The sequence below is a fragment of the Epinephelus moara genome, chromosome 15, assembly GCF_006386435.1.
Source record: "Epinephelus moara isolate mb chromosome 15, YSFRI_EMoa_1.0, whole genome shotgun sequence".
Lineage (NCBI taxonomy): Eukaryota > Metazoa > Chordata > Actinopteri > Perciformes > Serranidae > Epinephelus > Epinephelus moara.
In genome coordinates, this window is record NC_065520.1 from 5,735,438 (window position 1) to 5,749,653 (window position 14,216).

General features: G+C 37.5%; 1 protein-coding gene across 4 annotated transcripts; it reads right to left on the minus strand.

Annotated features, from left to right (window-relative positions):
- Nucleotides 1-1,132: 1,132 nt before the first annotated feature.
- LOC126402056 (T-cell surface antigen CD2-like) lies at nucleotides 1,133-12,558 on the minus strand. 4 transcript variants are annotated; one of them, XM_050063743.1, is made up of 9 exons: nucleotides 12,486-12,558; nucleotides 7,343-7,633; nucleotides 7,116-7,204; nucleotides 6,587-6,770; nucleotides 5,397-5,459; nucleotides 5,121-5,198; nucleotides 4,652-4,920; nucleotides 4,461-4,559; nucleotides 1,133-4,319 (listed from the first exon to the last, which is right to left on the minus strand). In XM_050063743.1, exons 1-8 carry the CDS (start codon nucleotides 12,556-12,558, stop codon nucleotides 4,467-4,469), a joined length of 1,140 nt encoding a protein of 379 aa, XP_049919700.1. In that variant the 3' UTR covers nucleotides 1,133-4,319; nucleotides 4,461-4,466. The 4 variants fall into 4 exon arrangements, with proteins under 4 accessions (XP_049919700.1, XP_049919699.1, XP_049919701.1 ...); XM_050063742.1 differs by having other exon boundaries at nucleotides 1,133-4,323; XM_050063744.1 differs by having other exon boundaries at nucleotides 1,133-4,559; nucleotides 6,587-6,767.
- Between the last annotated feature and the right edge of the window lie 1,658 nt (nucleotides 12,559-14,216).

Below are 14,216 nucleotides of genomic sequence, written 5' to 3' on the forward strand. Positions count from 1 at the left end.
GGACACGATGAGTCAATGCAGGCAATGCAGAGTTGAAATCAAAATCAGAAAATCTTTGTTTTGTCCCCCACATTGCACATGCACCATGCTGTTTGGCTGCTGTTTCTGAAGTTTCTTCCAACATACATTTTAATTATAAATAAATCTGCACAGTTTTTAATGCAACCAATAGATCACTTTGCCAAACAAGAATCAAGCTGTACCAGAGGATTTGGATTAAAAGGCATTTCTTATAAAACAAAAGAAACAAACAAGAAATCAACATGAACAGAACACTAGTAGTACTACTGCAGAGTTTTAGTACGAAAAGAAGGCCATAAATTTAACAGAAGTCAATAACAACAACCTGAGAGTGAAAAAGAAGTTAAATAGTTGAAGTCTCTATATTTCAAATATACTCAGTGGTTGAAAGGTAGGCCTATATGACACCTATTAATTCAGCTCAGCAGTCTAAATCTATTAATAGAAATCAACAAACTGCCCCGAGTAACTGTCCTAACCGTCCCAGGAAGAGCAAACACACCTTGGACTCCTGTGTTGGCTAACAACACAAAATTAAGTTGCACGCTGTAGATTCAAATAAAATATAGGAATTGTGAGAAGGTGTCTAATTTAAGGTTCAAAGTGTCAACATATCCTCATACAACGGTTGGTATGATATTTAATGAATTAGCGCCCCATGAATTTTGTTACGTACTTAACAAAAAGTTACGTACAGTGTCCTAAATTAACTTTTAGACCACCCAGCCATGGAGGCTAGTTGATGAAAAAATCCACACGCTGAGCATGTTTTTTACCAGCCAAATTCATAAAGAAGAGGGCAGAGCAAAATCTCAAGCTAAAAGAAAACATTTCTTCAACATAAAAATGTTAAGTTTGTTTTGAGCTTTCTCAAAGAACTGCAGCTGCCGTGTGAAAAACTGGAGAGTTGTCGCTTTTTATGCCTCTAGGAAATTATCTGTCCATTTCACAAGTCTTATTAACGTGCAATCAACATTTCAAACAATTGCTCACACCTAATATTAGAGACTATGACAATAGCTCGACATACAAAGAGGGAAAGAAATGTGTGAAAATCAGTGAACAGCAGCACAATGTGGGTGTAGAGTAACAGCATAATGAGGCACAGAAGTAGTGAGCAGAAAATTAAAATACATTACATTTATTAAATTAAATGAGATCACTTCAGAATAAAACATGTCTTTGATGTCAAATTTTGTAATTTTCTGTTGCCATAATGAAGCTGCTAGTACAGGAAAACCTCACACACACACACCAGATAATCATCTTGCACTCGGCAGAGCTCAGCAACGCTAACGCACTCAAAACCACAAACACATTTTCAGCAAAAAGGCACAGGATATATGACTGAAATACACACACACACACACACACACACACACACACACACACACACACACACACACACACACACAGTCTGTCTGCATTGTTCTGTGCATTCAGCCTGAAAACAATGGGCTGCAGAAGTGAAAATGACACAGTGTGAAACCTGCTCATATTTCAGTGGAAAGTTGCATTAGCATTGACACCATTTATTAAAGACATCACTGTGTACACTTCAAATCAACATTTTTACAGCAGATACTTCGATGGACACGATGTAAATGCTTTGGCACGTTGGTTTTATACATAAATAAAAAGCATAATACTGCATATAAACACATGAATGACATTTATTCATGTTATTGCAGGACGAGCAAGTTTCCAAAAGTAAAGCATAAATGATGGCAACATAGTTTGTTAGGTCTGTGTGATTTATAGACCGAATCAAAATGATGTCATGCTAACAACAATCACTTCCGGGTGGACAATGATCAATTATTTTGACTTGCAGAGAAATGTGATTTATTTACATTGTAATTTTGCTGCTCTCCCTGCCTTAGGCTTTCCATGTAGGCACATGGAAGGGCAGAGAGGTGTGCACTCTCCACCTTATGCTTTCCACGTAGGCGCGTTAGCGGCTTTCTGCATACACCCCAAGGAAAGGCAGAGAGGCCCCAGAACAGAGCCATACCACCAAATATAACACTGCAAATGGACATTAAGTTTTCCCTGACGAAAGTGTTCCTGACTGAACTGCTAGATTTGGGATCAAGCTGTCCTTTTCTTTGGTCCATGGCCAATCTGATAAATTAGAAAAACCCGAACGCTCCTCCATTTATTATTGTTACCCAGTACACTTTAATACAACAAAACGTAACCATCTTTTATTGTTAACTAAGCTGGTTCTTGCCCCCGTTTGCTCAGCGCCGTTAATTGTACGTATGTGACGCTGGAGTTTACTACACAAACGTTATTGTCAACAAACATTTTGATTCGGTCTATTGCAGCTGATAACATTCCTTTTATTCATCAATTCACAACACAAATACATAAAAAAAGAGATTACAAAGAACTGCTTACAAATGTACATAAAATAGTTTTTTTTTTCTGCAGTAAAAGTATGTGTCTCTAACTATGAAAACATTTCAAATGACATTCTTTTCTGCAGCCTGTCTGAAAAGAAAAAATTAGGTAGAAAACAAAATCATGGAGGAAAAAAAAAAAATCCAGAAACTGGAACAAGAAAATTGTCGTATAAAATTAAATACCAAAGAAATAACTTACATGTTTAATGAATAGTTTGATATTTACGGAACTACGCTCAGTTGTTTTCTTGCAGAGAGATTAGGGGTGGGCCATACCGCAAAATTTGATTTTGATCCAATACCAAGTAATACAGGGCTGGAGTCGACAATAGCGATGCGATACGATACGATACGATACGATACGATACGATACGTTACGATACGATACTAAAAAGTGGCTTTTTTAATTTGGGAAGAAGCGGTGTCATGATTTATGAGGCGAATCATAAATATGCTTAAGTAACAGCAACTGATGACCAATATTACAGTACGAAAATGCAACAATAACCAATGCTGAAGATCTGATTTGACTAAAATATTAATTTCACTTGGCTACTGTGTAACTGGATTTTCCTTTTCTGAACCTCTCTGAGAAGACTGAACTCTGGCTTTGTGTCAGAGGTTTGGATGCTACGTGTAAGAGAGGAACTAATCCCTTTTTCAGGTATCGATCTTACTGATGCAAGTATCAGTTTTCAAAATGAAAACATAGTATCTAGAGTACTGATACTTTAAGATCCATCTGCCCACCCCTACTGTAGATGAAAATATTGATACCACTCTCTTGTCTGTCTGTTAAATATGAAGCCACAGCCATCAGTTGGTGAGGTTAGCTTAGCTTAGCATAAAGACCGGAACAGCAAGCCTGGCTCTTTCCAAATAAATTGTAACAACATCTGCATACCAGCACCTTCAAAGTTCACTGTACCAAGACTTGCTGTTTCTTAGACTTCTGTTTGTCCACAAATTAAACAAACCTGAAAATCTGTTTATTAGTGAGCTTTAGAAGTGCTGGTAGGTGCTCACAGTTTCCCCATGTCTTTAAGCCTCTCTGCTAAGCTAAGCTAACCAGCGGCTAACAGCAGTTTCATATTCAGTGTATAAACATGAGAGTGTATCAATCTTCTCATCAAACTCAATGCTCCTTGACTCTGTATTAGCACCCAGTATTGCTTGCTGAATATAGGGGTTGATAAGAGGTTATCACAAAATCAGGGAGTGCGCCTTTAACCTTTAACTCAAGGTGGAACAACCAGCTTTTCCCTGATCTTTCTGGAATCTCATGGTCTTCCTCGACAGATGTAATTATGATGTCATTATTTTTGTTCCCTTCCATGTTGATTTCAGTCATGTTAGAGGAAAGTTAAGAGTCCCTGGACACATACATCTTTCTGAGGAGACGAGTTATATCTGACACATACATCAAAATATATAAAGAAGAGGACCTGTGTTAAAAAAACAACAGAAGTACAAAAATAACCCTTTTAAAGAGCACTCTAATAGTTTGACATCATGACCTTAAAGTATTATTTGTTATCACATATGATAAAGTCATTAAATTGTAATAGTAAGATGGTGGTTTATGTTGAAAACAAAAACAAAAAAACAGTTAAAATATAATTATAAGGTTATGATGACTAAATAACAAAACGAATGATATACAATGTTATACGACTTAGGGCAGTCCAAGTTTGTTCATCATGTTATTAACTGAAAGCTTATTAAGACTCATAGTTTGACTTCAGCTTTCACAACTTTGACTTTGCTCTAAGTGATTTTCAACCACTTAATTACAACTCTAAGTTTGATCAAATTTTCACCACTCCCTGATGAAATCATGATGTTTAATACGGACGTATGGAGGAGTGAAGTGCCTTTAATCTGTATTTCCTGGCTGAGTTTGAATGATGCATCAATAGAGAAGAGGGGAAGAGAGAAGTAAATTGGGAACAAAAAGAAAAAGAAAATGAGGAGAGCAGATGAGCCTGGACAAAAGAGGATGGATTATGTTTTCTAAACTCTAACACTCACATGGTGTCACACTCTTGGTGTTTTCGGAGCTTTCTTCCTGGGCTGAGGAAGAGGAGGAGGCTGCTCATCATCAGTGTTATCCACTGGTCTGGGGGGGGCCTGAAAGAAAGGGAAAAGTAGAGATCAGATGCCGCACTGATGTCTACATAAGATGTTGAGTTCTCCTTCAAAGATCCACTGCAGTCTCCTACATGTGCAGGTCTTCGGGGGCTGGGCTGAGGCTGACCACCGGGCTGAGGGTGACCACCGTGCTGAGGGTGACCACCGTGGTGGTCGGGGGCTCTGGGACGCTGCTGGTCGCGGAGCTGTTTGGAGCGATGCTGGCGAGGACCGGTGTGGCCGGCCGGCTGCTGCTGGTGGTGGTGGTGGTGGTGATGGTGCTGACGTTGATGTTGATCGGGAGGATGGCTATGTTGATGATGTTGTTCATTCGTCCATGCCAAACGAAGCTCTCCCTCTTCTATTGAGTGAGAACATTAGCACAATGACGGGTCTGATGTTCCTGGTTAAACTAAGGTCTTCAATACAAAGCCATTTATTGTATGTGTATATTTTCAGATATTCAGATTTTCAGATTTTATCACCATTTTTTTTTTACATGAATTATGACAACCAGGTGGTAAACAAACAAACAAACAAACAATCAATCAAAAAGCGTACCCTTTAGTTGCATGCGTTTTCTCCGTTTGGTTCGGACGCAGTAAACGATAACGACAATAATCAGCACCAGAACAATACCTGATGAGGATGGATAGTAGTAACTTGCATTACACGTTCAAATATCAGCAACTGCGTATTTCAATCAAGTGTAATTCCTTTAATCATAATTCCAAGGTATTTTAGCTGCACCTCATACAGAACAGTACACTATGAGGAGAAATATATACAGTTAAAGACAAATCATGATACAGTCTGATACAGGAGAACAAAACATACCTCCTCCAGCACCCACGAAAATCCAGGTATTAATTCCTAATAATTTTTCAGGGAAAAGGGGCTCTTGAGAGAGAAAGAAGAGGAGAAAAAACAAACTGAATAAGCATTGATTCCATGTACTTCTCCCAGCAGATGGGTTTATTAATATGGTTTATTCAGCTTGTGATTGATGGATATATGAGCTGAAGGCAACAGATAACCTGCATCAATTATTTGGTCGTTTTCTGAAAGAAAAATATGTCAGGATTCACTGACAGATGTTATTATCCTACAAAATTATTGGGCTTCCCCAAAAGTTATAGGTGTGATTATACCACTAAATTAATGTGCTTCCCCAGGGGTGATGGGTTTGATTATACCTCTAAATTGTTGTGCTTCCCCAGAGGTGATAGATGCAATTATCCCACTAAATTATGTGCTTCCCCAAAAGTTATAGGTGTGATTATCCCACTAAATTATTGTGCTTTCCCAAAAGTTATAGGTGTGATTATACCACTAAATTACTGTGCTTCCCCAGAGGTGATAAATGCAAGTATACCACTAAATAATTGTGCTTTCCCTCAAGTGATAGGTGCAATTATCCCACTAAATTATTGTGCTTCCCAAAAAGTTATAGGTGTGATTATACCACTGAATTATTGTGCTTCCCAAAAAGTAATAGGTGTGATTATACCATTACATTATTGTGCTTTCCCCGAAGTGATGGGTGCGATTATACCATTAATTAATGTGCTTCCCCAGAAGTGCTGGGTACGATTATACCACTAAATTAATGTGCTTCCTCAAAAATAGATGTAGATGTGATCATACCACTAAACTATTGTGCTTCCCCAAAAGTGATAGGTGTGATTATCCCACTAAATTAATGTGCTTCCCAAGAAGTGATAGGTTCAATTATCTCTCTGAATGACTGTACTTGCTCAAAAGTGATAGATGTGACTATCCCACTAAATTATTTTGCTTCCCCAAAAGGATATAGTTTTATTTTTGTCTGGGCAGAAATATAATCAAATGTCTCCTTAGAATTCAAATTCAGGGTTCCAACAAACAGCCTGATTAATCCAGAGGAATTGTTAATAATACAGTTCTGTATGTATCAATTCTAATTCTAATTAAACTGCGTGATTTCCATCATATGAGCAAAAAGTCACAGAGACGAGTGGCTGTTGTGACCACTCATCTATACTCACTGGGCTTAAAGCACTTTTGTTCAACAGGTGCACTGATCATATGGCTGACACGATTGGAAACTTTGCAACTGAAGGAATCTTTTTCCACCTCTTCAGCTACTCGTGTCAGAGTTTTTCCAGAGTCTGTCGTCTTATCCACCACATTGTTGTTCTGGAGCCATTCATAGTGGAGATCCTCCATCTGCTGGGTAACAACGTAATTAATGAATGAAGTAAAACCTTACATGCCACTTTAAAACTTGAGAAACTCTGGGCTGGATTACATTAGGTAGGCTCCAGTCACATTTTCAAGTACACATGCTATTTTCTAGGGTTTAATTTGGTTATCCAATATACCACAAAGGAAGGGTAAGCTAAGTAGTTCAGAAATATTAATATCCAGTATGATGTGATGTTCATCAGACATTTTCTTCTTTTCATATTTTGATTTTCACTTTGACAAGGCAAAATTACAAACGTTTCCTTATATGTGCGGCAACATAGCCCTATACTGTTTTGTAAATACAACACATTGTACTTTTGTTCTCACCTGAGTTTGCACCTTGCAGGTAAATTTGACATTATTATTATTATTAGGCTTGAGACACTCCATCGTCACTGTAGGCTTCGGTACATGGTCTGAGTAGAGCAGAAATAGTTAAACCAAACATGATTTGTGTGAATATGTGAGCAGATTAAACAGATGAGGTAACATAATGAAAACTGTGCCAGTGGTTTCAGACAATGGAAATATAACAAACATTTCTTGTTACGTACCCAATACACATAAATTTGTAGCTTCCAAGCTTGGTAATTTGCGTCCATTTGTGTTGAAAACTTCAGGGGTGTAAATCCCTGAATGTGTTTTCTTCAGATTTTTCAGCATCAGTGATCCCTTTTCGTTAAGGTCCTCCCTCTTTCCAATGGTAATTTTGTTGTCTTTTCTTCGATCTATAATCGTGACATCGCCATGCTTCCATATCAGTCGTTCTGAGTTGACCAGTTCGTGTTTCAGAGTCACGGTATAGTTCCCACCTGTTGCGACGTAGTGGTTGCACTCCTTAGAATCTTAGAATAGGAGCAAAAGAGAAAGGTGGAGAAATTCAGAGAATCAGGTGGCAAATGTAGCATTGAGAAGGAGCGACTTTCTCAAACAATCATCACAACTGGTATGTGAAATACATTTTTTTTTTGTGTGTGTGTGTGTCCATGCCTTTGTTTGGACCAGTGTCAAACATTAGTGGTGAATGATACATGATTACTGTGGGCTTACACTTTTTTACCATACCCATGCAATACTACGCCCTGAGTGTGTTTTGCCACTGCCAACCAACACCATCCCACCACCTCCTGCCTCCCTCCTTTTGTTTGCTCAAGAATAAAAGAGGAAGCTCTTATATGCCGTGAGATTTTCAGATACATTTAATAAGTTACTAATTTCTAACACTTTCCCCACCCACTGTCAGGAAACTTACGCTGAAACTGAGGGAATAAGAAGGCAAATAGGTTCAAATAAAATGCTTCCTGTGTGGGTTAACCCTAACTGAGGGACGAAAGTTCTGTATAAAACTGAGAAATCCGAGAAATCATGACAACAGGCTGACATTTGGAATCAATCACAGGTTCTTTATATATATTAGATGCAGATTATTGCTTTTTAAAAGGTGTCGAGACATTTAGCCACATTTATTTTGTATTTTTTTTAACCTGCTCTTCCCCCACACCCGTGTGTAGGTGTGCACCTTTTACGCCGTGCATATACCAAATCTGAAACTCACAAAAGTACACAAATGAAACTCTGCAGCCGCACTGCACAGATCATTTCACCTTGTCGCAAAGCCTGACTGCACTGAACACTGCCTGATGTGTGTATTATATCCTGTTGTCTCTGTTCACACCACAGTCTGCTAACAAGCCACACACAGAAAAGCATAAAACCAATATGTGTCTTACTTAATGTCCAACCATAATTTCCACGTGCTAAAGGTGAAGATCAGACGAGAGCTGGTCTGCAGTTCTGAAGCAAAATGCCAGTAACACTTTCCGTAATGAGACAGTGTACAAAAGAAGGGCTTGGACCTTTGATTTACAATCACAGAGTATAAACTAAACAGTTTCATTCTCTGTGAAGGCAATCCACAGGAAATGAATGGTTACATGAGTCATCATGTGATGAGGTGGAATGCTAATACTTTTCCATATAATATTAGAAAAAACATATTTGTGGTTTAGGGCCTTCTTTGGAACACACATCAGTCATTAGTCAAGACAGAGTCACCATTTCAGTTGCAGTTACAGAAATGTGGGGGCAACTGTTCTCGCATGCTTCAGAGCGGTGTTGTGCATGTTCACACTTCACAGGAGCTAGCTCAGTTTGCAATGAACTAGATTACATTCATTATTCACAATTTGGAATTTTATAACTATGTTTTTTGTTTTGTTTTTTTCCTTTCGGCTTTCGACTTTCAGCTGACAATATGCATAAAAATGTCATATTTCTTCTGTTGGAATATGTACTTAATTCCGAATTCTTAAAACGCCCTCAAATATTCATATGAACTGGCTTCATCAGTACCAGCAGCTGTCTAAACTGTCAGTTGCAACAGCCATATTTGTGTTGTGTCAAAGTCTGCTCCTGCGCCAGATAGTGTTTCCCTCCTGTTAATATGTATAGCGCCCCCGTCTGTGGTTACGGTTAAGGGGAGACAAAGTATAGACAGAGAAACAACACCGACATACCAGTTGCCTTAAAACACAGTGTGTGAGATTTGTTAACTGTCACAAGAGTTAACTATGCAAGCTTTCACGTTCATTAGTTGCCAATGTATACCTCCAGTTCACTGTTTAGCAAAAGTATGAGCACGTTTATGCGCAACATCGTTTTAGAGTGCCAAAGTGCTCCACATGTCATGTGACAAAGACCATCCAATCACAATCCCTTCATCTGTTAATATCAGTCTGTGATAAATATGGAGAAGAAGTTGATCATTTTAGTGCAGAGCTGCCAGAGCTTTACATCTGTCCCACGCACATTAGGCCTACACACAAACAGTGCCTGGGAGAAGTTCAGCTCTGTACCCAGTGCCTGACCTTGTGTTTTCCAGGCTGTTAAAGATGCGGCATGTGTACGGCCCCTTACAAGGACTACTTCTATCAGCCCGTTGGTCATGTGATCTCAACCACCCCAAATATGTGGGTTGTACACTAATTACTTACTTACTGGCATGATTATGTGGGTTATGCAGTTTTAATCAAAAGTCATCTAAACGCTCCACGTATACCTCTACAAAAGCAGGCTATGTGGGGTTCTCTAAAATAACAGTTGCATACTATATGATCCACTACACTGACTGGCTTTTCGTTTCTCTCCTGTCTTTGTTACACTATCTCTGACAATCACATCTAACCCAAAACAGAAAGGTTATATACTGGATGTTGTTGCTTTTTCCATCAAACTGAATTCAGTGATGCAATTCATTAAATCTAAAAGTCATTGAAGTGGAAAAAAGCAACAGCTTCACATGTCAAACCGCAAAATTCACCTTAAGACATTTCTATTACCCAGTATGCCCCCTCTTAAAGATAACTGTCTGCTCACACTCTGACTTTTAAGCCCATTTTCCCCTGTAACGATTACTTAAGATATGACACACTGTTTTGATGCAACTTCAATGTTATCATCTTTGGGATAATGGGATTCTGTACCTCTTGGTCTACCTAAGTCAGTTTCTTGAACTCATTTCTTTTTAACAGATATAAAAGTCTCAGAAATATTATGAACAGTATTTATAATCTGGTGACAGAGATGATAAAGTCGTGATCACGAGAGAATAATTTAACTCAATTTGTGTATCTCAGGAGAATGATTTTAAAACAAAAGAAACAGTCTGTTATAAAAGCTGTGTTGGGATCTCAGATGACAGTTCTTGTTCATTAAACGGAGACGGTTTGGTCTTTTATAACCACAGAACAAAGTGTAATTCCAGGAAGCAACAGAAGAATGCGAGCAGGCTTCATATGACACCACATCTTCACGCCTTCCGAGGCTACAACCATGAAACTGGCCAGATATCAACTCTGACATTTAAAGTATGAGAGACAATAAAACCCTCAAAATGTTCGTCTGCAACACTGAAAACTGCTTTTTGATCATTATATTTGATCAAATTTACTACACATTTGGCCAGTTTTTGCTTTTGATAGGAAAGACTAAAAATGAAAAGGATTTAAAATAAAACTTTTCCACCCTCTATGTTTTATATGTATATGAACAGCAAAAATCTATTTAGTTATATCATTGTTAATATTTTTTGTTACTTTGTACATAACAGTCTAAAACGTGGCCATTATTTGTTGCATTTACGTGATTTAATTTCTAGCATATTCACGTATTCTTTCTTCTTATTTTAGGTGCGAGAATCGTATTGTTGCTTCCTGTCTTGTCTGATGCTTTTTCTGTAGGTCACCTATACTGAAGTGCTTATGCTTAGCTTATGTCCGTCCTCTGTAACCTCATTTCAGACCGACTTTACCACATCAGCAGCGCATTTCTGTTGCAGGTAACATGATTTCTCTCATCTAACCCGTGTCTATTTCTGGCAGAAATCACAAGGGCCCCTTTTAGACAACGAAAAATCGACTGTAGATGGAAAAACAAATATAGAAAAGACATTTATACTTATAAGTACAGTCAGCGCAAACGCACATGTGAATGTAAACCAACTTTTTCATAATATAGAAGTTGTTAATGTCATTTTAACAGCAGCTCAAGTGGGAATTGAATCCTCAACTCTGCAGCATTTATATTGTTCCATGAACATTTCATTGGTTCCCCCTTTTGTGTCACAGTGATTAATCGACTTCCTATTTTACTGAGCTAGAAAACAGTCTTAAATTTGGATCTGTACTATTTAGTTTTTGAGATTTTTTTTTCAATAAAACAGTCAAATTTAAAGGATCAATCTGGTGATCTTGCAGATTTAAGCCCTTTTACTGTTTATCTTGAATCAATTGCAACAAAAACTGTAGTTTTTTAAACCATTGTCCTGTACTTGAAAATGGGTTTTTGCTCTGCTTTCATAATTTGTGTAGTTGAGCATACACAAAATTAATTTCCATTTTTATGCAATAACAAAAACAAGTAATGGCTGGAGTTTAAATTACAATAGTTTTGGAAAGTTTTAAAATGATTTCAAAGTGTTATTATTTTGATCAACTACAGATCATCCAGCAACTCTTGTAAAATGTAAAATAAATATTGTCCTGGAATTAGTTAACAACAATTAAATTAATCCCCAATTAGTTTGGTAATTGACTGGTTGATTTGAGTATTCTTTTAAAGAATAAAAAAGTCATAATTTTCTGATTCCAGCTTCATAAATGTGAATATGTTTTGGTTTCTTTAAATTGTGGACAAAATAACATATTCAAGGACGTCATCTTGGGTTTTCGTAAACACCCACTGACATTTTTTCACCATCATTTTCTCACACTTTAGGGACCAAAAAAAGAAACTGATTAATTGAGAAAATAATTGTCAGATTAAGTGACAAATTCTAAAATGTGTTAGACACTTTAAAACAATACAGTATGCACTGGAAAATGACTGTCATTAAAACACGATGTAAGTAACAGAACAGCAAATCAATTTTCTGGTGCTGAAAACATGACCCTCATTTAACTCATATTACACCATTATAGAGTTCAAATTATTGAGTTAATTATTATTTTTCTTTAAAAAGAGGTTCTGCTTTTAAAAATCCTATGAAAATAAACATTAAGAATCATTACAGGAAGTCGCTTATGAAGATCCTACAAAATGTATACTGGTTACATTTTTGAGTCAAATTAAAATCCTTAAAATCCTAAAATTATAATATCTTACTACTTAATGAAATGTAATTGTTTAATTGTACAGTACCTGCTGAGGAGAGGGCGAAGCAACAGAGCAGGAGCAGAGAGATGGCAGAGACAGCAGCCATCTTCATCACCATCCTCTTCATTTAAGAAAGCAAGAGGAACAGCCGCTTTTAGTTATCAAGGTTATTTCCTGTCAGAGCAGTTAGATCACCTCCTTTGTGTGTGTGTGTGTGTGTGTGTGTGTGTGTGTGTGTGTGTGTGTGTGTGTGTGTGTGTGTGTGTGTGAGAGTGTGTGAGAGTGTGTGTGTGTTTATGGTTTCTAAAGGAAGTGATCCAGGGGCCTCATCTACTTTCATCGTCAGAAAAGAAAGCTAATGTCATATTTAGAGCAGAGAGCAGTGGGCTTCTTATTCTACTTTAGCTGCTTCAGTAACTAAAATATAAACGAGAACTCCAGTTACAGATCATCTAAATACAAACTAATCCCAACACAAACAAACAAATACATTATTTACGGTTAAGACTAAAGCATTAACTGACTTTCTTGTGTTTCTTGTATTGTCAGAACATGCCCTGTTTAGCACTGCCTTGGTAAAACTGATTCCATAAACAAGCCTGAACCTAAACAGGAATTTGATTTGTAGATACCTTTATGTCAGTTTCATATAATTAAAAACAGGGGAGCATTTATATTGTCAGGAACGTCTAAAATGAGGTAAAGGTGTAGTTTTCGAGGCTGTAAAGCCAATAAATTACACTGAATGAGAAAAAATGTGTTGTATATCTGAGTACATCCTCATAAGCTGAAAGATTTGCACTCTAATTTTGACAATTGAAAGTTTTAGGACTTTTTATTTTAAGAAAAGTTCACAGTTTTGTCTTTAAGAGACGGTAAGAATTCAAACTTCCGACCAATAAAGTTGTGCAATTTTAATTTCAGTAGAGCAAATTTGTTATGTTTACTTTACTTGAAATAAAAGGTGCGTCATCATCATGTTGAGGAGAACAGGTCCAAACACTGCAACATGGTTACAATTATGCTTTTTTAAATGAACAGTGTCACCTAAATATTTGGTATAAATAGGTGCTGTGCCCTCGTTTTTTCCTGAGTGAGTGTTGCTTTAGTGCTGTTACATGAATGCGGGGGAAAGGTGTAGACCCATGTGTACACAATGGTTTTCCATCACAAACACGATCTCTGAGCCACCATTAACTCTGAATTTCACAACACAATCATAACTTTTGGATGATGTACATTTTGGGAAACTTGGAGATAGCACAATAAAGATGTAACTGACAGAAAAAAGGAAAAACAAGTAGCAACAGATATTTTAGCTGATAAGTAGGACTGCAAACATCATAAGATGTACGACAATTATTTAATATTTCACTTCTACACAAATAGTATGTAATCTGCTAAAACAGCTGGGCACTGTGTTTTTAAGCAAATGTTAGTCAAACAGAAGGATTCAGTGCATTTGTTGGGGACTATTTTCAGCTGCTGATGACTACACATTTAGAGCTCTAGTGAGTATTTAGAGCATCAGAGGGTGTATCAGAAGGTGCTGACGTATTGCAGTAAGCAAGTTGTGTCATTTACAATACCGAGCAGGGACAACTTCCGCCTTTCTGCTCCAACACTGACTGACAGCTGACTCCACTCATTCACACTCACCACTGCCCCAGGGCCGCTACCATATGCTATTTACAGAGATAGCACTGGCGATGTGAACCGGTCAGTGGCGAAAAAAAGCACTTTTATACGGGACACATTTGCCCCCATTACCGTTTT